This window comes from Physeter macrocephalus, chromosome 10 (genome assembly GCF_002837175.3).
Source record: "Physeter macrocephalus isolate SW-GA chromosome 10, ASM283717v5, whole genome shotgun sequence".
Lineage (NCBI taxonomy): Eukaryota > Metazoa > Chordata > Mammalia > Artiodactyla > Physeteridae > Physeter > Physeter macrocephalus.
In genome coordinates this window covers 81,609,676-81,635,506 of record NC_041223.1, presented here as the reverse complement: position 1 = coordinate 81,635,506, position 25,831 = coordinate 81,609,676, and the positions used below count along the sequence as shown (strand labels likewise).

Genomic DNA, 25,831 nt, shown 5'->3' with positions numbered 1-25,831 from the left:
GGCTTCCGCTGCGGCGCGCGAGCAGAGCGGGGCGCACGGCATCCCCGGCGTCGCCCTCGGTCCTCGCCGCCGGGGCTGGGGTGTGACGAAGGAGAGCCCTCGGCGCCCGCCCCCCGCCCTCGAAGGTGCCCCGAGGCGCTGCCGGGGGCCCGCGGCTGGAGTCCCTTTTCCCGCAGCGCCGCGGGACGGCTCCCAGGTCCCACTCTTCGGAAAGAGCGCGGCGGGATCGCCGCCTTCCCGGCGCTCGGCGTAACTCCGGGGCCGGCAGCGCGCGGCTGGACCGAGTCTCGCTTCCCGCCGACTCCCCGGAGTAGGGGCATCGCCGCCCGCCCGCCCGCCCTGGAGCCCGAGCTCCTCGGCACCTGCGCGAATCCCCCAGGCCCGGCTCCGCGCCCCCGCAGCGCCCCGCTACCCACCCCGTGGAGAGCGCGCGGGCCGCGGCTTCCTGAGCGCGGGCGCCGCCGCCGCCTCCGCCGTCCAAACTGCGCGCTGGGGTCCCCCGGCTCGCCCCGGCCCGGGGCGCCCGAGAGGCCGGGGGAGGGCGCACCATGAAGTCGGTGCTCTTCAGCCGCTTCTTCATCCTCCTGCCCTGGATCCTGATCGTCATCATCATGCTCGACGTGGACACGCGTAGGCCCGCGCCCCCGCTCACCCCGCGCCCCTACTTCTCGCCCTACGCCGGGGGCCGCGGGGGCGCCCGCCTCCCGCTCCGCCGGGCCGGCCCGGGGCGCGGCCGGGAGCAGCGCAACGAGTCGCGGCGGCCGCCGCCGCCCGAGCCGCCGCAGCCCACCATCTATGCCATCACGCCCACCTACAGCCGCCCGGTGCAGAAGGCCGAGCTGACACGCCTGGCTAACACGTTCCGCCAGGTGGCGCAGCTGCACTGGATCCTGGTGGAGGACGCGGCGGCGCGCAGCGAGCTGGTGAGCCGCTTCCTGGCGCGCGCGGGGCTGCCCAGCACGCACCTGCACGTGCCCACGCCGCGGCGCTACAAGCGGCCCGGGCTGCCGCGCGCCACCGAGCAGCGCAACGCCGGCTTGGCCTGGCTGCGCCAGAGGCACGGGCACCAGCGCGCGCAGCCCGGCGTGCTCTTCTTCGCCGACGACGACAACACCTACAGTCTCGAGCTCTTCCAGGAGGTAGCGGCCGGCGCGCCCCGCCGGGGGGTGGGGTGGGGGCGGGGGGGGCCGGGGCCCCCGCGTGCCGGTCCTCCGGCCGCTGCGCGGGCTGTGTCGGGAGAGGCTTCTGCAGGCCGCGCAGAGAAGAAGCCACTGGCTAGACTCGGGGCATCCGCGTCCCGTTTCCTCTGGGCCAACGCCACCAGCCTCGGAGCTTCCTCATCCAGAAAACGAGGTGATTCCACTCCCCAGGCCTTCTCCACAGGATCGTTGGGCGGGTCAAACGGAATGATTCTGATGGCAGCCAACCGTGAGGAAATGGGACTCCAGATTAAGGAAGGAAAGTAAGTTCCACGTCCTCGGCTGGAGTTTGAGGAATTTTCCCGCAATGATCTAACTGCAGTCAGGCAGCAAACGTTCCGATGGACTCTTTCTTCCGGGCTATCTCACAAGCCAAGCACCCGTGTAGGCACCCCTCCGTCTCCCGGGGCTTCTGTTGATGTCTGCCTTTGGGTGAAAGCGCTTTCGGTCGGCGCTGTGCGGTCCACCCCCAGCACACGAACCCCGCGGCCAGGCGCCAGAGAAGGCATCCTTCGCCCTCTCCCGCCTCTCACTCTCCACCCGAGGTCTCCCGAGTTTTCCGCACGTGCCTGGGTTTTCCTGGCTGGTCTCCAAAGACCCCGTAGCGTTTCAGAAAGCTCAGAGCGCGCGGAGACGGGCGAGCGAGCAGCCATCCCTGCCCGAGGCCGTGGCGCCGGGGGGGGGGACCCTCCTCCCGCTCCCCACCGGCGGTGCAGCAGCAGCCTCCGGAGCCGGCTGGCCGGGCCCCCTCCCCGCCTCCCCCTCGCAGCCCCTCTCCGCCAGTAGCAGCGCTGCTGTCTCCCCACAGGAGCCCTGGGAGGACGCTGGAGTCCGCAGCGCCCCCGCCCCTCGCTTTTTCTTTCTTTCCTGGGTTTGGGATCTTGCTGCCGGAGCCGGGAGAGGCTCTCCGAAGAGCAGAGCGGAGCGAGGGGTCGGAGTGCAGGCTTCCGCTGCGGCGCGCGAGCAGAGCGGGGCGCACGGCATCCCCGGCGTCGCCCTCGGTCCTCGCCGCCGGGGCTGGGGTGTGACGAAGGAGAGCCCTCGGCGCCCGCCCCCCGCCCTCGAAGGTGCCCCGAGGCGCTGCCGGGGGCCCGCGGCTGGAGTCCCTTTTCCCGCAGCGCCGCGGGACGGCTCCCAGGTCCCACTCTTCGGAAAGAGCGCGGCGGGATCGCCGCCTTCCCGGCGCTCGGCGTAACTCCGGGGCCGGCAGCGCGCGGCTGGACCGAGTCTCGCTTCCCGCCGACTCCCCGGAGTAGGGGCATCGCCGCCCGCCCGCCCGCCCTGGAGCCCGAGCTCCTCGGCACCTGCGCGAATCCCCCAGGCCCGGCTCCGCGCCCCCGCAGCGCCCCGCTACCCACCCCGTGGAGAGCGCGCGGGCCGCGGCTTCCTGAGCGCGGGCGCCGCCGCCGCCTCCGCCGTCCAAACTGCGCGCTGGGGTCCCCCGGCTCGCCCCGGCCCGGGGCGCCCGAGAGGCCGGGGGAGGGCGCACCATGAAGTCGGTGCTCTTCAGCCGCTTCTTCATCCTCCTGCCCTGGATCCTGATCGTCATCATCATGCTCGACGTGGACACGCGTAGGCCCGCGCCCCCGCTCACCCCGCGCCCCTACTTCTCGCCCTACGCCGGGGGCCGCGGGGGCGCCCGCCTCCCGCTCCGCCGGGCCGGCCCGGGGCGCGGCCGGGAGCAGCGCAACGAGTCGCGGCGGCCGCCGCCGCCCGAGCCGCCGCAGCCCACCATCTATGCCATCACGCCCACCTACAGCCGCCCGGTGCAGAAGGCCGAGCTGACACGCCTGGCTAACACGTTCCGCCAGGTGGCGCAGCTGCACTGGATCCTGGTGGAGGACGCGGCGGCGCGCAGCGAGCTGGTGAGCCGCTTCCTGGCGCGCGCGGGGCTGCCCAGCACGCACCTGTACGTGCCCACGCCGCGGCGCTACAAGCGGCCCGGGCTGCCGCGCGCCACCGAGCAGCGCAACGCCGGCTTGGCCTGGCTGCGCCAGAGGCACGGGCACCAGCGCGCGCAGCCCGGCGTGCTCTTCTTCGCCGACGACGACAACACCTACAGTCTCGAGCTCTTCCAGGAGGTAGCGGCCGGCGCGCCCCGCCGGGGTGTGGGGTGGGGTGTGGGGTGGGGGCGGGGGGGGCCGGGGCCCCCGCGTGCCGGTCCTCCCGCCGCTGCGCTGGGCAGTGCTCACCTACCCGGGCGCGCACTCGGGACTCCGGGCGCAGAGCTCCGCAGCCCCGCCGCTGGCCCCGGGGGTGGAGGGGGTGGGAGGACCACTGTGACTCCGGGAGGGAGTCTGGCGGGGGCTTTGCTGCCCCCCCTCCCAGACACACACACACACCGGCCCCACGATTGGGACGAGGCGGTGGCGCAGGTGTGAGGCGCGGGGATGATTTCTAGGAACTGGGCTCTGTCCGGCCTGAGGATGGAGCTCCGTGGGGCCGGGCTGCAGGAGAGACCGGGGAGGGACCCAGCGCACTGGGGGCGGGTGGTCTCCGAGGCCGTTCCGCGCACACAGGTGTGATTCTGAGTCTAGAACCATATCGGGAGGACGGTGGAGAAGGAAACGAAAAATCAGCCCAGAGACACATTTCTCTCGTACAGTCCGCCGGCACGGAAATGGTTACTAGAGAAAACCCTGACTTCTAAGGGGTCCTCCTTGCATCTCTTCCCGCACCCCGCAAAGGCCCTTTCTGACTCGAAAGATGACCTCCTTTAAAAGGAAGCCCTCTGGCAACTGAGTTGAGACTGCCCTGCCCTGTGGTTCTGTCTCTCTGCAGTCCGAGGTATCAGCTGGACTGCCCGTTTCCTTTTCCTTACCCTTCTCTAGGACCCTCTTTGGACACTCTGGCACCGGGCCATAGTATCCTGGTGCCCGCCATGAGGTCCTTGGCGCAGCCCGGCCTGCTGCTGCTGCGATGGCACAGTTTCCCTTGGAGGCTACAGGTGCACAAAGCCATCAAGCACCCGGTTAGAACAGGTGTTAGTTCTTGAGGCTGGTATATTGCCGCCTGAGTGTGTGCGCACGCGCGAGCGTTCTGCAAATGAGGCTGGATTGCGTCGTTTTCACTTTTCTTGTTCCTCCTCCACAAATATAGCAAAAAAAAAAAATCTTGGGCTTTTTGACATATCGTGGGACTGTTGCCTTCCTCTCCCCCAAATTCCTGACATCCTGCCTCCGAGACGCCATCATCCCTCCTCTTTCACCAAGTAAACTGGACAATCTGTACGTCTGGAAATCACAAACGTCCCATGCTTTCATCCTGATATCTCAGTTTGGCTTTCATAACCTCAGGACGGAGCTATTCTGTACCTCTCCGGCTTAATTTTTCTGCCTGTGTGGCTTTAAAAATCCATTTCTTAAGGGCAATTGCTGCCTTCATTTCTATTCATCCTCTCCTGCTTCATGAATAAAAGGACCAGTCGTTGCTCCCATCTTTTCTTTTCCATGCTTTCGCGATGAAGGGCTTTCTTCAAGTGTTCCCCCCACCCCGAAGAAATCAATAAGCTTGTCATCTATAGTATGGTCTTTATTATAACCAAGATTAGAGATATCATCTGATTTTTTAAGTTGGGGTTTTTTGGGTTTTTTTTGTTTTTTGCGGTACGCGGGCCTCACACTGCTGTGGCCCCTCCCGTCGCGGAGCACAGGCTCCGGACGCGCAGGCTCAGCGGCCATGGCTCACGGGCCCAGCCGCTCCGCCGCACGTGGGATCTTCCTGGACCGGGGCACGAACCCGTGTCCCCTGCATCGGCAGGAGGACTCTCAACCACTGCGCCACCAGGGAAGCCCTTAAGCTGGGTTCTTATTGTGATCCTGTTTGCGTACTCTTGCCCTCAAAAGACGTGGTTTGTATTCTGAAGCAAAGACCCTTACATTTCAGTACACCATCATTTTAAACCCCAAAGTCTTTTTTTAAATAATATTTATTTATTGCTTATCATATTCTAGTAGGATCTTGGGTTTAGTTTTTTTTTTAACATCTTTATTGGAGTATAATTGCTTTACAGAGGTGTGTTAGTTTCTGCTTTATAACAAGGTGAATCATTTATACATATATCCCCATATCTCTTCCCTCTTGCATCTCCCTCCCTCCCACCCTCCCTATCCCACCCCTCTAGGTGGTCACAAAGCACCGAGCAGATCTCCTTGTGCTATGTGGCTGCTTCCCACTAGCTATCGTAAACCCTGAAGTCTTTTTTCCTTCTTCTACAACTTGGAAGTTGCCCTACCTGTGAAAATGTGTGGTCTTATGTAAGCAAAATAGTGAACATTATTATTAATAAACCTTTTAAGGGGACGGGCTATGAAGAGCCCTGAGTTTCAGTTTCTAACAGCTTCTAGCCGGTTGGTGTGAGGTATTGGATGGAATTGGCACAGTTAGCACAGGGGCAGAGAAACAGCTCAGAACACAGTCTTCCTTTGATGCTTCCCAAACTGAAAGGAAGGCTTGGTGGTGGTGGATATGAAGCAGCAAGAGAAGAATGCAGTAGGTTTTTTTTTTTTTTATTGGTCCATGGGGGAGAAAAGAGAGAGAGAAGATAAAAGAAAGAGGCAAGGGTAAGGAGAAAAAAAAATAGCTTTGGCCGAGAGGAAACTATATAGGAAAGAAATGCAAAACTTTCAAGAGACTAACGTTTTGTACAGTTGGAAGTAATGAAATATTCAAAATAAACTTAAGAGCATGTGCAACTGTTATTTAAGGAGAGGTGCCACATATACAAAATACACAAGAGAAGGGATTTTTTAAAAGGCATGATATGCATGATACACTTAGAATTTAAGTTCTGTAGCTCCTAAAGGTTCCTCCCAGACAGGCATTTTAGGACTAATCCCGTTCTCACACACCATCCCTCCCCCAACGCAGTGTTTTTGGACAAAGCAGGCATCTCTCTTGTTCACCAGGCATCTATATTGAGACATGCAGTTTTCTTTTACAGCACATTCTTTTCATGGCAGGCAGGATTGCACTCTCTAAAAAGTCAGATTAGTGGAGTTTATGCATCCTTAGTCTTGTGCATTAATGGGCTGGCCTACTCTCCGCCAGTTCTAGGATTAATGATTCCATGTGGATTGCAGTCTAGACAGTGCTCTCTTGGAGAAAAGGTAGGACCGGTTAAAACATCTAAAAACTACAGCTCCTTGGTTGGGAGGACAGATGCTGATCAGGGATGCTGTAGGGCCAGGCGTTTATCTCAGCCCTTTCCATGGTGCACACACAAATTCATTTTTAAGTAATTCACGGTACCTAAGGAAAGAGTGTCCTGAGTTAGCCTTCACCTTTTATTCACGGTGCCCCTGATTTCCACGGTTGATGTTAACATAGATAAAATAAAAGGAGGAAAATGAACCAGGCACAAATTAACTCACTAAGCATTGGCTGCAAATGAAGGAAAGTAAAAGCTGAAAGGTCTCCAAATTAAATTAAAGGCGCAACAGGCACCCTGTGTACAATTATTCCTCCCTGGTAACTGGAATGGAGCTTTCTTCTCCCATCCAGCTAGCTAATTTTCAGGCTCCCCTTTCAACTGAGCTGTGCCACCAGGAAAGAAATATTTGCATCGAACAATCCTATGCTTAATAGCCAAATCCATCTGCAGATGAAGCTGTGTGAATTGTAGCCGCAGAAGCTGGGCTGTGCATTGGAGAAGGAGGTGCCTGGAGTTTTCCACGTTGCCAGTAACTCAACATGGCCTCTTCCCGTGGCCTTGATGGGGTTTTGCACCGTGGCTCACAGGTAATCCTGCTTCCTGCCGCCTGCACACCCCATCGACATAGCTCTCCGGAAACGCTTATTTGCAAAGGATTTACACGGCGTTCATTAAAACGGTAGCCACAGACAAATGGGACTGTAGCTGGTCACATTTTCAATAACGCTATTGATCAGATTTCTGTCCTTTGCTAGAAAACCTTCCAAGCTCTTGAGTTTAAAGCAGCCGCTTTGCAGGTGAAGTTACTTTCACCTTGGGAAACCCGTTGGGTTGAAAGTTTAAAACATAGCACTTTCCAAGCAAGAAAATGAAACTTTTAAAACTTTAAATTGAACGAGGTGAGGCCAGAAGACAAGCTGACTCTGAAACACCTTAGGGGCTCAAGAAAGGGCTCAGTTAATGAGACCGCCTTTGGAAGACGTTTCTGGCAAGCAGTGAACCAGAGAGGCCCTTTGTTTGGATGCTGTGTTGGGTGCAGTTAAGCTGTTTGTGTGCCGGGAGTGGTGAGGGTGAGTTCGTCCTGCTCTTTTCTGATCATTTATTCATATGTTCCTCCCTTTACATGCAGCTCACTGGAGCCCTAATCCAAAGGATATTCAAATTTACAATGTTTTGCACTTTCCCCTAAATAGTAGATTCTGAATGTATTTCCTGAAAGGAGGCAGGAGATCTCCCTTTCCTTTTTCCCTTGACGCAGTTGCTTGGTGTAGGGTAATTATCTCTTCAAAGTGAAGAAACCTCAAAGATTCTCTTAGGGGGTAGCATCCAAAGACGATTTTTACCTGAAATGCTCCCCTTGTGTTTTCTTTTCTTCCCACCTAAAAGCATGTTAATAGTCACGCCATAAGTCTGATCAAATGTGAGAATTGTGTAAACCGGGTTTATAAAACTACGGGCAGCTTTCTTAGGCTATCAGTGTTAAATGTGTACATTTTCTTTACTCCCGCTGGGTGTACGGTACCTGAGCTGTGGTTCATTTTGGACAGGGTTTTCCTTGGCCAGCAGCAGTTTTCATTTGGGTTTTGATATTTTGATGGGCCAGAAATAACTCTGGGTTTAAAAGGCCTTCTCCCTTCTGCCCTTCCTATTGTCTTTCCCATTCTTCGTCCTCCAACGTACTTTTCACCGATTATTCTGTCTCACGAATAGACATGAAGGCATGTCCGGGCTATTGTTGGCTACAATGAACGTGTGTCTCTTAAGCATTTAGACTTTGTCTGAAGCTTCTTGGAAGCTAGTGGCCGACTCCATTTTCTTCCGTCTACCCCACTTGCGTCTAGATTGCAGGCTTGTACGTTTTCGCGTGTGAACAGTAATGGAAGAGTAATTGCTTTTTTGAAGGCACGCTACAAAAGCAGAATAGAAGAACCGAAGTCAACGGCCTTATTTATTAACTATTCTGGGTGCTACTCAAGTAGTGGGTGTTTTTGGTACAGAATGCAATAATCTTCAGCTATAGCTCTTCAGACCTCTTGGACGCTGATGAAATATTTGCTTGGTCTGCATAAATTAAGATAACGTTATTTATCTTTGATTTGCAGTGCTGTTGAAGCATGCCGTTTAAGTTTTGCATGGTTCTCAAATTCTCCCCTGAAACACAAATAAAATCGTCACACCAACCCCTAGGTAGGTAGGTAGGCTGCTGAGTAGGTAGGTTTCGATTTCCAGTCCCTAGAAATAAACTAAGAGAATCCATTGTTCGTACCGGGTAGTTTTTTGTGGACAACTTTAAATAAATGTGTAAGACACCCTTTACCGTGCATACAAGCAAAATGAGCACTTACTGTGGGCCACGAACCATATTTAGGGTTTTAAGCTCATTTGATCCTCACATCGGCCTCTGAGGTAGGATCTAGTACGGCCCCCCATTCTCCACCATCCTGATGCTGATATTTAGGCATGAACACAGTTCTCTGGTGAGTGCGGGAATTTTTAAAAATACAGCCTGAATCTAACATAGCCTTTACCCTGAACACTAGAATCAGTGTCCCCATTTTACAGAAGAGCGGACGTAGCAGGAAGTTGCTTACAAGGTCATGGAGCTGTTCCAAGACAGGATGGTGGGCCCAGTGCCCCGGTTCTGGAGCCTGCCCTCCGACGCCCTGCAACCCATCCCACTAAGGCGTATAGTCAGGTGGGCGCGTGCCATCGTGATGAGTAAAGCCTCCGATCAGCCGGAGTCCTCTGGTACCATTCTAGCTTCTGCCGTCCTTGAACTCAGGTCTGTCTTCTTTTCTAAGCATTTGTATTAATTAACTTATTTTGTACTGAGAGCTAGTCGATTTACAATGTTGTGTTCATTTCAGGTGTACAGCAGAAGTGATTCAGTTTTACATATGGGTCTGTCTTCTGGGCTGTTGTCAACTTCTAATGTTCTCTCTTGACCTTTTCTTCCTGATGTAATTTGATCTTATGAAAATGTTACCTCCTCCCTGTCTCACTAAGAGGCCGTTCGATTTTTAGATTATTCTTTCAAGTCAGGTGAAAACTGCCAAGTTAGCGTGTAACCTGTAGTCTTAAATGTTCTTGAACTATATATTCGTGGGAACAAGTAAGAATTAATTTCTGCAAGAAGATAAAACATTAATTTTTCTCCTCAGTTGATCTGTGTACATCAGCAATGGTATCTGCTGGGCATGTACCCTGTCAGGGCAGACAGATTGAAGGGCAGAATAATTTTCAGGATAGAATGATGATGGGGGGTGATGCTGGATTGTTCCAGGTGGGCTCAGTGGTTTACCATCAGGACGGAGGAGCCGGGCTGGGGACCTCAGCCAGTCTGAGCTGCAGCTGGTGTGGGTGACACACCCCTGCCAGTTGCTTCCTCCCATGGGCGCTGGGGTAGCTCCCCCCACCCCGGAGCACAAGATGAGCTTGTAGGAACCTTTGAGGCGGTCATTATACCGACTACTGCTGGCCCGCACTCACGGATTCACCAGACGACTCCCTTGTGGGTAGGAGCTTTTGTTAACGGTCAGATTCTTCTGGCACTAGAAATTTCCCTGGATTAAAAACAAAATTAGTAAATCCTGAGCTGAGTCTTTTTACATCCTAGGAAAACCTTGAGGATGGCTGTTCTTTACCGAAAGTCAGATTATTTGGTCTTTTTCCCCAAATAACTAAAAACTCAGTTGTTTTTGCACACCCCCCCCATCTCCTCCATCAGTGGAAAGAGAACTTTAGACAGTATGTGAGTTACATGCAGGATCTAAGACCGTCGTTCCTGCCGCCCAAATGGTAGGGTATTTGTCGATTGTCTCTTCATCTCCCTAACGAAAGCTGCATGTGCTAAATGCTGAATGTTCGCCATTAACTGGGTTTTCCCCGATCTAAGTGTATTTTAGCAGTAATAGTGTATCACTCTGCCAGATTCCTTGTACCTACTTGAGCTTAAACATGACCATGTTCAGAAGATATTTGAATGTAATGAATTCGTATCCTCCTCCCCCACTTAACAGATGTTAACTGAGCACCTACTATGTGCCGGGCGCTGTGTTAGCTACTACAGGGTGGAACACTGCTCTGAACGCAGAGCGTCCCCGCCCTCTCAGATTGAACATCTGGACCACATCTGCACACTTAGATCAGTGCCTGTTGAGAGAAACGCAGGTGCCTGGTTGGGTAAAGCCGAGGCCCCTGATGTGGAGCTGTAGGTTGTAGGAGGGAGTGACATTTGAGCTGACACCTAAAGGAGGAGGGCCGGGTGGGGCATGGGGCAGGGAGGAAAGAGCCCTCCAGGCCGAGGAAGCCATGCTCGCCAACAGTCTGTGAATTTGGAAAGTGTGGACACAGCAGTGTGAGGGACATGCCTTTACTTTTTTTTTTTTAACATCTTTATTGGAGTATAATTGCTTTACAATGGTGTGTTAGTTTCTTTTTTTTTTTTTAACATCTTTATTGGAGTGTAATTGCTTTACAGTGGTGTGTTAGTTTCTGCTTTACAACAAAGTGAATCAGTTATACATATATTCCCATATCTCTTCCCTCTTGCTTTTTTACACATCTGCTTTTCAGATCCCCCATCAGGCAAATCTTTGACCTTTACGTTCTTAATTAGAACTTGGATTAGTAAATGCTCACTCATAACCTGTGGAAAGAATGAGTGGACTGTAGGAAGCTTTGGAGCTGAGGGACTCTGTTCCCTCCCGAAGGAGGCTGTTCCTGGAAAGGGGCCCCGTGCAGAGACAGTCAGATCACAGCCTTGAAGTCTGTGTGTGGGTCTAGGGTAACACTGAGCCCTTTAAGTAGTAACTAGAAGAAAAATTGGCCCCTGCTCTGACTCTGAGAGCTTTCAGTGCTAAGGAGAGGGGGAGAGAGGCCCGTGAACATTAGTCTGTAGCCAGGCGTCCCTGCGGATGCCTTGAGGGCGAGGGGAGGGGTGTGGAGCCCGTGGGGTGTGTGACCGCTTCCCACGTGTGAGGCTGGAGGCTGGTGGGGGGCTCGAGGGGGAGCTTGGGGGTTAAACAGCCCCACGTTCAAGTCGAGCCTCACTGCCTAGTGGTCGTGGGACATAGGCGGGGGTTTCCTGCCCTCCTACGATGGCTTCCAGTACTGAACAGAGGCACTTTATAAACGTTCTTTTCCCCTGCTTCCCTGCGGTGGCTGCCCGGGTGACGGGTCTCCCGCAGAGCTGCACTGTCTCACTTGGGTAGCTGCCTCTGAGTCCTCTGCTCCTGAAATCTGGACTGAGTTTCTGGAGGCCTGGAGGGGAGGAGGGGGTAGAAGTGCTTGATTTTCCCAAGTTAGTCTGTAGCCGGGGGAACTGGGAAATTGGAGATCTGAATTACACCACCGGGTTATGACAGTGATTAGCGAGACAAGAGTTAAAGAGGGCTTGTCGATAAAGGGTCCTGGAGGAGGTGAGATGGGAGAGAGTAGAAAGCAGCTTAAGGAGGATTTAGGCTGGGAGGATGTAGAAGGATGTTCTCCTGCGGGTCGGGAGGTGTGGGGCTGGCTGGGGAGTTGTGCAAGCTCGCAGGTTGGCGTGCCTGGATCTCAGAGCAGGGCATACACGCAACTTCCTGCAGCTCCTGGGTGTGAGTGTTAGTTACGGCTGGGGCCCCAGCCTCTGGCGTGGACCTAGGGTGTTTTACGTGATAGGTTCTTTTTGGCATGAATGAACGAATCAAAGAGGTAACATGTTACAAAGGAGAGCGCAGCTTAATAGGAATGAAATGAATCCACTTTTCAGGCACATGATTAGAAGCAATAGCTTGATTTTTTTAGGGTCGTCTGCTGGGCGGGAAGGTTAGCTGTATCGGGCTCCCCGGCACCTATTGACAGAGGAAGCAGAGAGGATCGACTGCACAGGCTTTCCCCGTGCCCAGGCCCCCCCAGCCTTGGCTGGAACACTGAGGGGCACCAGCCGCCTGGCACTTATGGGGAGGTTCCCCCTGAGCTGCTGTCTGGTTTTGCAAATGTTGCTTAAATTTTCATAAATGAAAACATTTTATAGCCCATTTCCTGCCATCCTGGGGAAGATGTAGCTATTGGAGTGGGGGGTGCGTGTGCGCGTGTGTCCCCATCTGTCCGTCCGCAGGTCCCTGGGTACCTTCTGGGCTGCATGGGTGCAGACGCTTCTCTCCTCTCCCTGTTCTTTCTTCACAGAATCTGCGCCATCCAGGTTAGTCTCTGACCAGAAGTGTGGTCACACCCAGGGGTCTTGGATATTTTCTGTTCATATAACTCCTAAAAGAATTCGGTAAAATTACATTCCCTCTAGGATATTTTCAAATCGATGTCTAAATTTTAAAAATCATTTAAAATAGCTGCAAAGCATGTGATTTCCAGTGTATTACAGTGAATCACTCTGTTGTACGTCTGAAACCAATATAATATCGCAAACCAACTATACGTCAATAAAAAAAGGTCGCTGTAGGATTGGGTTAACATTATAATTAGGAGGCGTAAACCAGTCATCAACACAACGTAAATGTTACAAAGTTGGATAATTAATTAAGTATAAAAGCTACATTTCTTGGAACTTGATGTCTTACTGAAATAGATGAAGCATTTTGTTGCTGTCGATACATACTTTGTATCATTGTTGAGTGTTACTTATTACTAGAAAGAGGTGGGGTTTAGCGTAAGTTGGGTTTGCCATCGGGTCACTGTTGTTTAGATGAAGAAGTAAATAAGGTGGAAAGCATTTTCTTCTAGCAGCGTTCTTCACGTTTTTGAACCCTCAAGTTCTAAGCCAAAAGTCATGTGTTCTCTTAGCAAAAATGATTTTAATAATCTATTGATGACATTCGTTCAATTGTGTTGAAAAAAAATAATGTAGAAACATTCTGTCTTCTAAAAGAACTTATTACCCATTCATTAGAGACGTTAGTTTTCTTACTAAGACGGCAGTATTTCTAACTCCCTTTGTTTGGTCCTGGAGCATATTTAATATGATCCAGGATGGATATGAAACTGGAGCAGGACCTGCCCCTCCATCCAAGGAGCAGATTTAGGGGAGCATATGGAGGGTTGCCCAGGGGTTGAGAATGTGTCCCCTTAAAGGTATCTGCGCTCACATGGTCCACGAGAGTCTTTGTAGACGCCCGAGGCCCAGGCACCCCCAGCCTGAAAACTGCGGTTCTGGGAGAAGGGAGCACTAAGTTAGGGACTGGAAACTGTGGGCTCCAGGCCCGGCCGAGCCAAAGCCCTCCGCCCTCAGCCCTCGTGACCGCAGGGGTGTTGACCCTTTGCTGTGTGCTCGGCCCCATGTTAGGCATTGAGATGTTTAATTCTCCTCATGTGTCTCAGGCGGGAACCAGGATGTCCTTTTTACAGACGAAGAGAAGCCCTACTATTCAGCTTCCTCACGGGCCTGGGGGTGACCGTGTACAGTTGTAGGGACCCCGTGAGGCGATACATGTGTCACGTGGGTCAGAAGGGCAGCTTCCCAACCCAGCTGGACATCTGCTGTCCCGGGGGTCTGGCCCCAGGAGCTGGGGAGAGGCTGCAGAAGACACGGTGCCCCAGCGCCCCTTGCCGCCATGGCTGCACAGCCCCAGCAGTCGGCCGACGGGGTCCACGTGTGGACACGTGATCATCTAGATAAACTCGACGTTGCAAGACTGACATGCCAGTGTCCTTCTTAAAGGGCAAGTGACAGTTTGGGGATATTTTTGTAACTTTGAAAAGTTCCTCCACTGGATCTGTTCACGCTGGCGAAAGTGCTAGAGGCGTCCTTGGGGAGTCTCTCTGCCAGGGGAGCTGCAGCCTCGCTTTGCAGAGAAGCTCGGGCTCCCACTTTGCAGAGAGCTGGGGCGTGGGACTCTCGCTTATTGCCTTCGATCCCTGCTGTGCATACTCAAAAGACAGGTTTTATGCTCTTTACCTGTTCTGGTCTTGCCTTTCCCCTTTGTTTAGGGATTTTTAAAAGATTTGAAAACAAAAACATAATAAGAACCTGCTGTATGGCACAGGGAACTCTAGTGAACACTCTGAAATGGCCTGTAGGGAGACAGAATCTAAAAAAGAGTGGATATATGTACCTGTATAACTGCTTCACTTGGCTGTTCAGCAGAAACTAACACAACACTGTACATCAACCATACTCCGAGAAAAATTAATTTTAAATAATTTTTTTTAAAAACCCAAAGCATTAAAGTCGTGTTGACAATGCTTGTGGTGTCTGTGGGTGATGATTTGTGGTTTTACGGCGCTGCCGAGTTTCCTCTGAAAACCAGTTGATCGTCCTGTAGATTAAAATATAGGCATTCATTTGGGTGCTCTTGGAAATCCGGTGACATTTAAAAGTAAACACCTATTCTGTTTCTTGTTATGTCTCTCTTCCCTCCTTGTCAAGGGCCGTGGGGCAGAAACAAAAGTTGAGTATGCTTATTAGAATTTGTATCGTAATATATGTATAACGTGAAGTTTACCATTTTAACCGTTTTTAAGTGTGCAGATCTGTGGCATTTAAGTACATCCACTCTGTTGCAATCATCACCTCTGTCCATCTCCAGAACTTCTTCATCATCCAGATTGAAACTCTGTACCCTTTAAACAATAACTCCCCAATGGCCCTCCCTTCCAGCCCCTCGTAACCTATAATCTACTTTCTGTCTCTATGAATTGGGCTATCCCAGGTACCTCGTATGAGGTAGAATCATGCAATATCTGTCCTTTGGGGTCTGGCTTATTTCACGTCACATAATGTCTCCAAAGTTGATCCACGTCGTAGCACGTATCAAAATTCCATTCCTTTTTAAGGTTGAAAATGTTTCCGTTATATGTACAGACAATATTTTGTTTATCCATTCAACCACCAAGGGATACTGGGTTGTCTCCACCTTTTGGCTCTTGCGAATGCATCTTTGAACGTTGGTATACAAATATGTGTTTGAGTGTCTGCTTTCAATGCTTTTATGTGTACATATTCAGAAGTGGAAAATATGGTAATTCTGTGTCTAAAGTTTTGCGGAACTGCCATACTGTTTTTCCAACTGTTGTTTATTTTTTATAATAGCCAACCTAAGGGATGTGAAGTGATACCTCATGGTTTTGATTTATATTTCCCTAGTGATTAATGATGCTGACCATTTTCTTCTTGCGCTTGTACTATTTGTATATCTTTTTTGGAGAAATGTCTGTTCATGTCCTTTGCCCATTTTTGAATTAGGTTTGTTTGTTTGTTTTGTCTTTGTTGAGTTTTAGGAGTTCTTTATCCATTCTGGATATTAGTCCTATATAGATATGTGATTTGCAAATATGTTCTCCCATTCTGAGAGGTGCTTTTTTATTCTGTTGATAGTGTCCTTTGATGCCCTGAAGTTTTAAATTTTGATGGAGTTCAGTTTATCTATTTTTTCTTTTGTTGCCTGTGCTTTTGGTGTCATGAGCAAAAATATTGTTGCCAAATTCCATGTCATGAACCTTCCCCCTGTGTTTTCTTCTAATAGTTGCAAAATTTTAGCTCTTTGTTTAGGTAATTAATGTTGATTCATTTTGAGTTAATTTTTGTACACAATATTACATGGTATCTTTTGCATGTGGATATCTAGGTTTTCCCAGCACCATTTGTTGAAAGGACTGTCCTTTCCCCAATGAATGGTATTGGCACCCTTGCTAAAAGTCATTTGACCGTACATATGTGACCGTTTATTTCTAAGCTCTTTATTCTACTCCACTAGTCGATATGTCTGTCTTGATGCCAGTTCCGTACTGTTTTGGTTACTGTTGATTTGAAGTAAGTTTTAAAATCAGGAAGTATGGGTCCTTCAGCTTTCTTTTTCAAGATTTTTTGGACTATTTGGGGTCCCTTACGATTCCATTTGATTTTAGGATGGATTTTTCTATTTCTGCAAAAATCACCAGAGTTTTGATGGGGATTGCATTAAATGTGCAGATTACTTTGGGTAGCATTGCTATCTTGACGATATTAAGTCTGTGAATCCATGAACATGAGATATCATTCCATTTATTTATGCCTTCTCTAATTTCTTGCAGCAGTGTTTTATAGTTTTCAGTGTACAGATATTTTGCTTCCTTGGTTAGAATTATTCTTAATTATTTTGTTCTTTTTGATGTTACCTCTTAGGGGTTTTAATAAGTTAGTTTTGGTCTCTGTCCTATATCTGAAAAATATTATCATATGCTACTAATAGAACTAAAAAAATCCAGGACTGAGGGAAACTTTAGGTGCACAGAGCAACATAAGTAGATCTTAAAAATATGGTACAGGGGCTTCCCTGGTGGCGCAGTGGTTGAGAGTCCTCCTGCCGATGCAGGGGACACGGGTTCGCGTCCCGGTCCGGGAGGATCCCACATGCCGCGGAGCGGCTGGGCCCGTGAGCCATGGCCGCTGGGCCTGCGCGTCCGGAGCCTGTGCTCCGCAACGGGAGAGGCCACAACGGTGAGAGGCCGGCGTACCGAAAAAAAAAATATATATGGTACAGCATAGAAAAAATGGTTAAAAAAATCTATTCCACAATGCCATTTTTTAATGTATATTTAAAATAGAGCACACAAGTATTACTCATTTCATGAGGACACAGAAATAAAATAATTCAAGATTTTCTCAGTTGTGTTCCGTGGAACAGTGGTATCTGGTGAGACATTTCTAGGCATGATTTTAAACGACTTGATTCTTGTTCATATTCATATTCAGGGCTGACCTTAAACATGCATCAGAGATTAAACTTGTAAATCCTGAAACACAGAAGGAAGGGCACCCTTTAGTCCAGGCCTGGATTTGTGGAATTTACTTGGTGCAGTTTTTCCTAGAAAATAGGTGTCTTTTGTTTCTTAAACATGTAGGAAAAGGGTTTCCCTGGTGACAGGTCCCAGTGTCTGAGCCAAGGTTGGTGAATCTCTGCCCCTGAGCAACACGTGATGCTGGTGGTGATGACGATGGTGACAGCAGACGCCGATACAGCACTTATCTATGTACCAGAGTCATAAGAGCTTTACACTTTTAACTCATTTACTCTTACAAACAGCCCTATGAGATGTTGCTAAAATGTAATCATACCCACTTATATATGTGGAAACAGACACAAAGAGCCCTACTCGCGTGTCTGCTACCACACAGCTAAATTAGTGGTGAAACTGAGATTTGAATGCTGAGGGCAGGGGGTCACAGCTCGAGCTTTTCACTTTGCTTTTTCTCTGTTGCCTGTCTCTAATTCACTTATTTTTTGTTTGTTTCGTTTTGCCCTTTTATTTCCTCCCTTCCTTTATTTTTGATTTAATTTTTCTTCTTTTAAAAAATTTATTGAGATGAAAACTTAGATCTTTAATTTTTCTATCTTCTTTTCTAATATATGCATAAAGCTATACGCTTCACTCTAAACACTGCATCCCACAAATTTTGACTCTGTGCTTTCTTATTGTTCATTTCAAATATTTTCTAGTTTCTGCTGATTTACTTTTCATATCTTTCTATAATTTTATTAAATCATTCAAAGTATGTTACTTAATTTCTGAATACTTAGTTTTTTATTATCTTTGGTTCTGGTTGCTAGTTCAATGCTTTGTGATCTGAACACATAGTCTAGTTTCACTCAATTGAAATTTATTGAGATTGGCTTTATATTCCAGCATATGGCTGTTTTGGGTGCATGTTCCATGTGTACCCAAAAGAATGTTTATTCTGCTGTTGTTGAGCATAGGGTTTTATATATGTCGGTTAGTTGAGTGTTGCTTAAATTCTCTGTATCCCTGCTGATATTTAGTGAGCTTTCTCTGTCAAACACAAAGTGAACCGTGTTAAAATTTCTCACTATGGTAGTGAATTTTTCTTTCTCCTTTTAAACTTACTTATTTTTTTCTTCATGTATTTTGAAGCTATGTTATTTGGTGCACACACCTTTAGATTTGTTATTTTTTTTCTTGATGAACTGATGCTTTCATCATTATGAAATGACCCTCATTATCTCTGGTAATCTCCTTGTCTTGAAAGCTACTTTATCTGATACTAATATAGCCACGATAGCTTTCATATGCATGCTGTCTGCATGGTATTCCTTTTTCCATCCTTTAATTTCATCCTATCTCTGTTCTTTTAAAGTGTGTCTGCTGTAAATAGCATAATGTTGGTTCTTGTTTCTTTATCCGTTTTGCTTTTCTGTTACTCTTCTCCCAAGTTAAAGACCTAACACACGTGCTACAAGTAATGAAACCCGCGCTCCACAATAAGAGATCCCGTGCTCCACAACAAGAGAAACCACCGCAATGAGAAGCCTACGCACCGCGATGAAGAGCAGCCCCCGCTCGCCGCAGCTAGAGAAAGCCCGCGTGCAGCAACAAAGACCCGACGCAGCCAAAAATACATAAATAAAATAAATAAATTTATTTTAAAAAGACCTAGCAGTCCGTAAACAAAGCCTTATTTAAATAACCCCTGCTGTGACTCTTGTGTGAGTAAAGAGCCTCTGTATTTTGTTGTAAGTTGGACTTTCTAAATTAGGTTTCCTTTCAAGACTCACCTATATCTTTACTTTTGATCAAAGTAAAGATTGGTCATGATAACCAATGGTCTTTGTAAAATGACCTTTTACTGAGGCTACAAAGAGTTTAACTTACTGTTCTAGGGAATGTCCTATAGTATTCTTCCTTTTCAGTATTTTCTGGGAGTGCTTAATAACTTCTATAACCTTAGAGGCTTCACTCCCTGTTCCTCTTTTATTCATTTAGCACATGTTCTGAATATGTTTTCTACCAGGAGAACCTGAAAATTTTTTTCTTTTCCTTAGATTTCAGGTGCAGATAGAGTTGATCTTACTTCCCAGTTCTACGCTGCTATCAGCATCCTGTGCAAGTTTCCTCCCTTGTTCTGTTGTTTGTCTCCTTTTATCCTTATCTTCAGGCACCTATTCTAATACACATGCTGTGGATTGTTTCATTTGTATGTGTCCTTATGAAAACTATTGTGTTGTGTGTGCAGTGTTTCAAATGTATATAAATGGCATTATGGAATATATTTTTTTCTATTTTTCCCTGCTGTAGCATGTTTTAAAAGATGTATTTTTATTGCAATATGCATCTCTAATCCACGGCTTCTGTGAAGCTTTTTTTTTTTTTAATTGGAATTCTCATAAATGCTCTGTTTATTTGGGAAATTCGAATTTGTCATGAGGTACTCTGCTGTATTGATCATCACAGCACTCTAGTGCTTTATTAATTGGTGAAAAACGTTAAAACCCCAGACCTGCTGCTAAGAGACTAATTTAGTCAAAGACTCTACCAAGGTGGAAAGTTCCCACTTTCTTGTGAATTCGGTGAACACCGCAGAGATGACCTGTACCTCCAGGCCCTGGGACTAGCTCCCTGGGGAGGATGCCCCTGACACCTTGACCTCCTCCACTCACGTTCACATCTCTGTTGGAAGCCTTAGGTCTGTCTTCATAAAGGCATACCATACTTTGCCCTGGTTCAACAGTTAAAGCTTTTATAACGCTGGACCAAACCAGCAGTCCCAGATAGCTACATCCAGGGAGCTATTGTCAGGGAATGTCACTTTGGGCACATGTGTGAAGAATCCTATATATTTTTTGAGACTTCTGGTCCAAGACCATGGCGAGTATAACAAACAGGAAACTTTTGGCTACAAGTTACAAACCCCAACTGAAACGACAAAAAGTTGGCTTAAACAATGAGCATATACATCGTCTCCTTTTATCAGCAGAATAATTAATACTGGCCACCGCAGCAGCAAACCCTGACATCTGAGAAGCTTGATACAGTAGAAGCTTATTGACGGTCCGGCAAAGTTCGCTGGGGGTTGGCGACTCTCCTGGGTCAAGCTGGTGATGCAGACACCCCAGTGCTTCCATCTTGTCACTGCACCGTCTATAACACATGGCTCCTAAGATCACCCTGGTAAGAGAGGAGGGCTGGTGGACTGCACCAGTTGTTTGTAAGGACCAGAGTCAGTCATATGGCTCCATCCTAACTGCAAGGGATGGTAAGACACGGAGTCTTCCTGGGAGGCCAGGGGAGGAGGAGCTGTAGTGAACAAGGAGCCACATTCCCATGTCAGGAAGTCCAGATGGAGAGCAGGGTTCAGGGCTGGCTGACTTAGTCCCATCTGTCTGCGTGTTGCCACCCTCAGAATGTCAGCTTTGTGTTCCCGCTCTTTTCCTCCCAGTTATGAAATGGCTGCTGCCATTCCAGCCATCACATCCAGACATGGCTATGTGCTGAGTTCCTTAGGAGTGGGGAAACCTTTCCCAGAAGCAGCCCAGCGCACTTCCTCTGATGACCAGAACTGCCAACCTTCAAAGTAATCACTGACAAGTCGGGATTTACCCCTGACCTTGAGAGAGGGCCACCCTCTCCTCCGTCATGTTTTGGGGAGGGGGTGGAGAAGGCTGGTCACCGCTGAGCTAAACTGAAGCTCAGCCAGTAAGGAAGAGGAGGGAGGCAGCGTTCAGCAGGCAACCAGCAGTGTCCGCGGCAGGCAGTCTCTGCCTCCTTTCGCATCATTTCCTACCCTTAGTGAAGGCTGTGATTTTCTGCATTTGGTTCTCGCACTGTACTCAGTGAGTTTATGCCTAGCATTTCCTACTTGCTCTTGCTACAGTAATGCTGTTTTCCACGGTATTTGCTGGTGTATAGGGAAGCTATTAGTTATCAGTCACCTCTGTTCAGTTTTCTTGTATCTCTGTAAGTTTCCTTTTCTCCTTTTTGGAGTAACATTAGATGTTAATTAAATACTGGGAAAGAAACCCGGAGGTGTAAGGATCTTAAATGCAGCAGGGGACAGAGCTGAAGAGTAAGAAAGCAGAGGATATTTTATTATACTCCACTTGTATGAAAAGACAGTTGTTTTTGTCGCTGCTCCTGCTGTTCTTTCCGGGTTCCCTCCCGTATCCGTATTTCCCACCTTTGGCGGCGTGGAGATCCACAGAACTTTTGCTCTGCTGTAAAAATAGTCTCCTGGGTTTCCATACCCTTTGTATGTCATACCTTACTTAGTCTACAAAGGGAGTTTGCATCTCATTGCCTGAGGGAAAAGTGGGATTGTCTTTTCCAGAACTTGCTTTAAGACACTGCTGTGTGTGTGTGACAGGGAGGTGTGATCTCTATAATGTCCCAGAATATTATACCTGATGCCGAAGCTGAATGATGAATAAACAACATCTTTTAAGAATATCTGAGTGTTTTAGGGACCTCCTTTCCCCACTGTTCTCTCTGGGAAGAATGGGAGATGGGTATAGTTGGTTTTCATACGGAGAAATTCAGAAACAGAAATGAAAGAATTTTCATTTCCTCACCTACTCATAGTACTAAGCAAACCAGAGCAGAGGCCTTTAGGGTCAGTACTCGTTTAGGAAAGTACATTGAACACGGCCAAGGCCACAGCTCTAGGGAACTCTGCCACCTCCCATGCAGTGATTGATGGGAAGGGGTTGGGAAATCCAGTATATGCCCCCAGTATCCCCGCCCTACACATACAGGCACACACACACACAGCACTGTAATTCTTAAAGCTTTTAAGTCAGCAGTATTCATTTATAACTTTTTTCGAAGTGTGGATTAGCTTCTTTGTATCTGAGTCTGTCTGTTACATGCAAAGGCTGCCGGACTAAGAGACCAGCCACCAGATGTGGGTTGGAGCTCCAGATGCCCGAACTGAGTGCTGTACAGCTCCTTTGTGGGCTGGACACACGGCCGCAGAGGGGAGCGAGGCGCTGTCTGCCATTAAATAACTCAGGACTCTTGAAACGTGGTGGGCGATGGGAGCCAAAGAAGCAGACTTTAAAGGGGGAAACTACTCAGAGTATTGAACTGTGTTAGCATGCCGATTTGTGGAAGTTTTCTGCACACCTAACTAGACATTTGATTCTTTTTCCCCTTTTTTCAGTTACTATTGCCTTTTAAAAAAAGGTTTATACAATGTTTAAAGGTTACACTCCATCTACAGTTATTCTAAAATATTGGCTGTATTCCCCGTGTTGTACACTACATCCTTGTAGCCCATCTTACACCCAAGAGTTTGTACCTCCCCCGCCCCTGTGTTGTCTCTCCCCTCTTCCCCTCTCCCCACTGGTAACCACTAGTTTGGTCTCTATACCTGTGAGTCTGCTTCTTTTTTGTTATACTCATTAGTTGGTTGTATTTCTTAGAGTCCACGTATAAGTGATATCATGCAGTATTTGTCTTTCTCCATCTGACTTATTTCACTGAGTGCAATGCCCTCTAGGTCCATCCGTGTTCCTGCAAATGGCAAAATTTCATTCTTTTTTTCTGGCTGAGTAGTGTTCCATTGTGTATATGTACCACATCTTTATCCATTCATGTGCTGATGGCCACTGAGGATGCTGCCACATCTTATACATTTGATTTTATGTAAAGTTTTCCTTTTTGGTATCCAAATAAGTATTATCAGGGTTGCTTGCAATTCATTATATTTATATTTTCAGTAAACATCAAATTTTACTAAAGGGTGTAGATCTATACAAGGAATAGTGGAATAGATGAAGCTTATTTCGATTTTTTTAGAAAGAACATATCTTAACCTTGATGGCGGGAGAGAGGATGGGCACATGTGGGTGGGTGGACCTCCAAAGCAGAGGCCTTTTCTCACGTCCGGTCCGGTGTTGTCACGATAGCATTATACCCTTAGGCTGGAATTCTTTTCTGCAACAGTGCCTGCTCTCCTAGAAGCCATTGCATTTGACTGTTCGGTCTCCCTCACGGTCCTCTGTTTCCTCATAAATATATTCAGGCCATACCTTTTCGGCAAGGACACCACAGAGACGCCGTCCTCCTCCTCCTCCTGCATCTAGTGACGTGGTATCAGTGCTCAGGTCACCTTATGGATGGTGATACCGAGCTTGACCGCTTGGTCGAGGGCGCGACCACCAAATCTCTCCGTGGTAAAGGCACAATTTTCTTTTGTAATTGATGAGTAACCCATAGATTGATATTCTGAGCCAGTGTGAATATCTTCTTTCCCAACAACTTTTACCCAGGAGTTCAAGCATCCAGGGATGACTCTTGCTTGAATTAGTTATTGCCGTTCTCTGGGGGCATCCAGTGGTGCTTTTCTCTTTGGGTCCTTCCTTCTGCACTTGTTAGCTGGCATTCTTCTTAAAGAACAGTTTCTCTCTCACACAGCCCACCCCCAACCTGTAACCATAGATTTTAGGGTCCTTTTTACCCCTCAGGTTTTTTTTAATCTGGCCGCACCGCGTGGCTTGCAGGATCTGAGTTCCCCGGCCAGGGGTCGAACCTGTGCCCAGCAGTGAAAGCGCCGAGTCCTCCCCACTGGACCTCCAGGGAATTCCCCTCCCCCTCAGTGTGTTTTAATCTATCAGTGTCATTCTTTCTGACGCTCAAATTGTTTACTGCTTGGCCAGCCATCTGGCAGACCAGCTTCTGTCTTTATTGTCTGTCTTTGAGCACTTCTTTGCTTCTTTGGTGCAAAACATTTTAAACTCATACTTTCCCCATGCCGGACCTGGAATCGGCCACTTCTCCGAGGAGCCCCGGTTCCCTTCAGTGGAGAGTGATATTGACAAACCAGGATTTCAGTGTTCGGTGTGTTTACTGCTACTGGGCTGTTAATATTTCTAAGCCCTGTAGTCATGAGTTGGTATTAAAACCTCCTAACTACTTGGTTTTTATTTTAAATCAGCTTCACTGTGGTGTAATTTGCCGATAATAAAATGTATTCATTTTTAAATGTAGAGTTTGGTACATTTTAGCCCCTCGCACGCTTGTATGCGTCACCTGACTCAGCTGTTTGCAGTCAGTTGTCACCGCGTGTGGCTCTGATCTGCGTTCCGTCACTGTAGATGACTCTGCCTATTCTAGAATTTTGTAGAAGTGGAAGAGTGCAATGTGCAGCCTCCTCTCTGATTTCTTTCACTCAACATTGTGTTTTTGAGATTCATTCACGTTGTTATGAATATCCGTAGTTCGTTGCCTTTTATTGCTGACTCGTAATCCACTGTTTGGATGTATCACAGTTTATTTATCTCTTTACAAGCTGATGTGCGTTTGGGCTTCTTCCAGCTTGTGGCTGTTACGAATTAAACTGTCATGAACCTTTAGGTGTAGGTTTTCGTGTGGCCTGTGCCTTCATCTCTCTTGGGTGAATACTTAGAAATGGAATGACTAAGTCATATGATCAGTATATTTGTGACGTTTATAAGAAAACTGCCCAGTTGTTTTTCAAAGTGCTTGTACCATTTTATACTTCCACCGGGAATGTCTGCATTAACACTTGGTGTTGGCAGTCTTTTAATTTTTGCCATTGTAGTGGGCGTGTGATGGTATGTTATTGCGGCTTTGATTTCTGTAATGACTGAGGATAGAGAACATCTTTTCATGGGCTAAATGATCATTCATTTCTCTTTGATTAAATGTCTGTTCAAATCTTTGGCCAGTTTTTTAATTGTCCATAGAGGTTATGCCTTAGGCTTTTTTATTGAGCTGTAAGAGTCCTGTGTGTTCTCAATACAAGTCTTCGGTCATGTATCGGGATATTTTCTCCCACTTGGTGACTTAGTTTAAAACTTTTTAAACAGTATCTTTTGGAGAGTAGAAAATTTTAATTTTGATTAAGTCCAATTTGTGAATTGTTTAGGGTTCATATTTTTAGGACTTGTCTAAGGAATCTTTGCCTACCCTGAGACCACAAAGAGTTTCTTTTTATTTTAAATGTATTTGACTGAAGTATAGTTGATTTACAATGTTGTGTTAATTACTGCTGTACAGCAAAATGACTCAGTTATACATATACATATATATACTTTCTTTTTTATATTCTTTTCCATTATGGTTTATCACAGGGTATTGAATATAGTTCCCTGTGCTGTACGTAGGACCTTGTTGTTTTTCCAGTCTATATATTATAGTTTGCATCTGATAATCCCAAACGCCCAGTCCATCCTTCCCCCACCCCTCCACAAAGAGTTTCTTTTATATTTCTTCTACAAGTTCTATAACTTAAGCTTTTGTGTTTATGTCCATGATTCCATTTTGAGTTAATTTCTATGACTATTGTGAGATACAGGAATGGAGGTTATTTCCCTTCCTCCCCCCCGCCCCGACCATAGATGTCCTTTTGTTCCAGCACAATGTGTTAAAGACTATCCTTTCCCCCAGTGAGTTTTCTTGGCATCTTAGTTAAAAAAAAAAAAAAAAAAAATCAGCCAGGCATCTGTGGGAAGAATTATTTTTGAACTGTCAAATCTCTTCTGTTTACCGAAGTGTCTGTCTTTACATTGACACCACAGTGTCTTGATTACTGTGGCTGTACGATAGGCAGAGCCCAGCCAGCTCCTCCCAGACGTTCTGTACCAGGATTCCCAGTCACGTGCCTTCAAGCAAGTGACATAATTAAGTGGAGCTGGCCATGTGTGAGCAGTATTGCTTTTTTTGTGTTAAAACTTAAAGGACTAAGGGCTTCCCTGGTGGCGCAGCGGTTGCGCGTCCGCCTGCCGATGCAGGGGGACCGGGTTCGCGCCCC

General features: G+C 48.1%; 2 protein-coding genes across 3 annotated transcripts in view; both read left to right on the top strand.

The window, feature by feature from the left end:
• Positions 1 to 548: 548 nt before the first annotated feature.
• LOC112067400 (galactosylgalactosylxylosylprotein 3-beta-glucuronosyltransferase 2-like) lies at positions 549 to 1,466 on the top strand. Its single transcript, XM_055087396.1, has one exon. The coding sequence runs from the start codon at positions 549 to 551 to the stop codon at positions 1,464 to 1,466; it is 918 nt and encodes a 305-aa protein (XP_054943371.1).
• Positions 1,467 to 2,689: 1,223 nt separating this feature from the next.
• B3GAT2 (beta-1,3-glucuronyltransferase 2) overlaps positions 2,690 to 25,831 on the top strand; it is a 76,809-nt gene continuing 53,667 nt past the window's right edge. For both annotated transcript variants that reach the window (XM_024132950.2, XM_055087650.1), the window contains exon 1: positions 2,690 to 3,280. In XM_024132950.2, the coding sequence (XP_023988718.1) occupies positions 2,690 to 3,280 (591 nt within the window). The remainder of the gene's footprint in view (positions 3,281 to 25,831) is intronic.